Source organism: Arachis ipaensis, chromosome B05 (assembly GCF_000816755.2).
Source record: "Arachis ipaensis cultivar K30076 chromosome B05, Araip1.1, whole genome shotgun sequence".
NCBI classification, from domain to species: domain Eukaryota; kingdom Viridiplantae; phylum Streptophyta; class Magnoliopsida; order Fabales; family Fabaceae; genus Arachis; species Arachis ipaensis.
The window spans coordinates 120984677-120987992 of NC_029789.2; the positions used below are offsets into that span (position 1 = coordinate 120984677).

At 29.4% G+C, this 3316-nt stretch overlaps 1 protein-coding gene across 1 annotated transcript in view; it reads left to right on the forward strand.

Annotated features, from left to right (window-relative positions):
* Positions 1-886, forward strand: part of LOC107643952 (CASP-like protein 4A3) — a 2280-nt gene extending 1394 nt beyond the window's left edge. The window contains exons 2-3 of the mRNA XM_016347711.2: positions 37-172; positions 485-886. Coding sequence (XP_016203197.1) covers positions 37-172; positions 485-679 — 331 coding nt within the window. The 3' untranslated portion in view covers positions 680-886. The remainder of the gene's footprint in view (positions 1-36; positions 173-484) is intronic.

A 3316-nucleotide genomic window follows, 5' to 3' on the forward strand; every position in this document is an offset into this window, starting at 1 on the left:
GATACATGTGATGATTAAGCCTTAATGATATGGCAGGTACTGCTTATCTGTGAATATCATCGCATTTGCATATGCAGGATTACAAGCATTTGATCTGGTTTATCAACTAGTCACAGGGAAACACATGATCAACCACCACCTTCGCTCCCACTTTGATTTCTTTGTTGATCAGGCAAGTCATGAGATTCTTCACCTTTAGTTTGGACTTTCAGTTTCTCATTGTTACTTAAGAATATTTATGATTTGAATAATATATGTGACCATATATGTAGTAGGCCTCTAACAATTACCCAATTAGCTGATAGATAATGAGTACCTTTCTATGTCCAAGTTCTTATTCAAATGCAATATTTATACTATAACTTGCATTTAGTGAAATTTGATGCATAACTCTCTGATTCCTGTGTACATAATTTTCCTTCACAGCAAGAACCAAAGCCTTTACTTTTTGAAAATTAATATATCTGCAAAAATTGATGAGCAGGTTTTAGCATATCTTCTGATATCGGCATCATCATGTGCAGCCACCCGGGTCGATGATTGGCAATCGAATTGGGGGAAAGACGAGTTCACAGAGATGGCAAGTGCCTCAATTAGTATGGCATTCCTTGGTTTTGTTGCCTTTGCTATTAGCTCACTTATCTCTGGGTACATTCTTTGTACCCGCAGCTCCATGTGAACTTAATAATAGTTAGTCTTCTCGTGTACTGAAATTCTGTGTTGCTTTTTACCCTTTTCCTGTGTCGGAATGTGCCTTCAAAAAAAATGTTGATGCTCGCTGTACAGGATGATGTGTGTAGATACAATTCCACTATTGTTTGTCTTTCAAAAGCAAGGGTGGAGAAGGTAACTTTCTTGTAAAAAAGTAGACTTATTTAACTCCCAATTCAAAGAGCAAACTAAATTGAATAACTAAACAATTAAATTAAACTGAAACTGAAATTCAATTAATGCCAAACCCGAAAACTAACATATTATCTATCTAAAATACATCTAAATGTGTTTGACCGCTCCCATTCAACAGATAGATAAAAAACTAATTATATTACATGGACATACAAAAACCGGCTATTAAATTAGTGATCTATATAGAATATACATTGAAATATAAAATATATATTAAAAATAAATTAAATAATATATGAACTAATTTGATGATTGATTTTTAGTTTGTTTAATTTTGGAGATAAACCACAAAAAATGTATTCAAATTATCTTAGTATTGACAAAAATACTTTTAAATTTTATTATTGACAAAAATATTTTCATAATTTTAAAACGTGCCAAAAATACCTAATCATGATTAAAGACTTGCTCCGTTAACGTCAAAATATGACGTGTTGGCGATGCCAGAATCTTTTTACATAAGAAATTGCATTTGTTATATCACTTTTTTTTTTTTGTTAATGTAAGATATTTCAGTTTAAGAATGTGTATTTTTGTTACATTTTTAAATAATTTGAGAATTTTTTTATCGATAATAAAATTTAAAAATATTTTTAACAACGACAAAATAATTTAGGTGGATTTTTGTTGGTCCTGCCAATGTGGTATTTTTCTATGGACATATTTTACAATGAGGAAGTTCTTTTTTATTACCTGTTGAATTTTTGGTCTTGCTTTTTTTTTTCCTTGGGTTAGAACAGGTAATCACTTAACTAGGCCCCCAATACAAGTTAACTGAGAACCACGGACCCACAAGAGGACGCTTAAGAACTGCATGACTACATGGGCACAGATCTGGGCCTAGAGAGCCCCCAAGACTAAGCCAGGAAAATTCAAGGAGAATTTTTTAAACAAAAATACTATTTGTACACTAAAATCAGTCATTGTATATTTATATATAGGAGTGACAGGTAGGAGCAATTTTTTATTTTATCCGAACCTCTCCCCGCCCTCCTTTCACTTCACTACTATACACCCCACCTCTATCTACAGGTAGTAGACTGCTCTATCCTAACCCGTCCGCGAGTACTCGTCCCATTTCTACCCGTCTCTATAAAAATTAAATAACACTTATATTTTTTTATTTTAATAAATTAAATAAACGAGATAAGACAAGTAGCACGTGACACGTGTATATTTCGTTTACACTGTAAACAAAATACACGTATTTGTAAATATAAAAATATATTTTCTGAAAATAATAAATAATATTAATAATATCAATAATCCAAAATTTTAGCATACAATTAGTACTTAAAAAGGTTGATAGAAAATATTAAAATGGATATGTTTGATCAATTAGCACTCAAAAAGAGTACATAAAAATTTTTAGATTAAATTATAGATCCAATTGGATTGATTTAAATTTTAAAAATAAAAAATTTGTATATGTTCAAGTTCCATGATGAGAATAGATACTATAATTGTGCCCACTCCTAAAAATTAAAAGATGAGAAGCCTAAAGTTGATGCACGATAAATAAAATAGAGAAAAATAAGAACGGTTATTTACACTGTAAACGAGATACGTGCAAAATTATATCGTTTACAGTGTAAACAAGATAAGATAGAGAAATAGATTTCGGTAATAATTTTTTAAATTATTTATTTCGATAATTATTATATTTATTTAATTTATTAAAATAAAAAATCCCATATTCATATATGAATTAAGATAAAATCTTAAAATTTATACCTAAATTAAAATAAAAATATAAGATTCATACAATATCAAATAACTTGAAATTAAAAAAAAGAGAAAAGGACAAATAGGTCCCTAACCTTTTGCTCTGCAGACATTTTTGTCCCTAACCATTGAAAAATACTTTTAAGTCCCTAACTTTCACAAAACTTGGACGAATCAATCCCTGACGAAGGCATTTGGACGGATTAGTCCCTAACGGAGGCATTTGGACGGAGGGACTGATCCGTCCAAATTTTGTGAAGGTCGGGGACTTAAAAGTATTTTTCAATGGTCAGGGACAAAAATATCCGCGGGACAAAAGGTCAGGGACCTATTTGTCCTTTTCTCTAAAAAAAAAATTAATGTTTGATCACTACAAATTTAACACCATAATAAAAAAATTGCAACATTAAATATAAACAAAAGTCTTCAATTCTTAATGTTGATCACTTTTTATATCTTTATTATCATTAAAAGTTTGAAGATCAAGATTTAAATTTAAAAATCAAAAGAGATAGTAATTAATTAATTAATTAGTATTATTAAAAAAAATTAACATAAATAAATATTAAATAATATATATATTCAATCTCAATCAACATATATTGAAGTACAATAAGGACATGCACATAAGTAAAGTGCAGATTCAGAGATATATTAAAGAACATATATAAATACAAAATTGAGT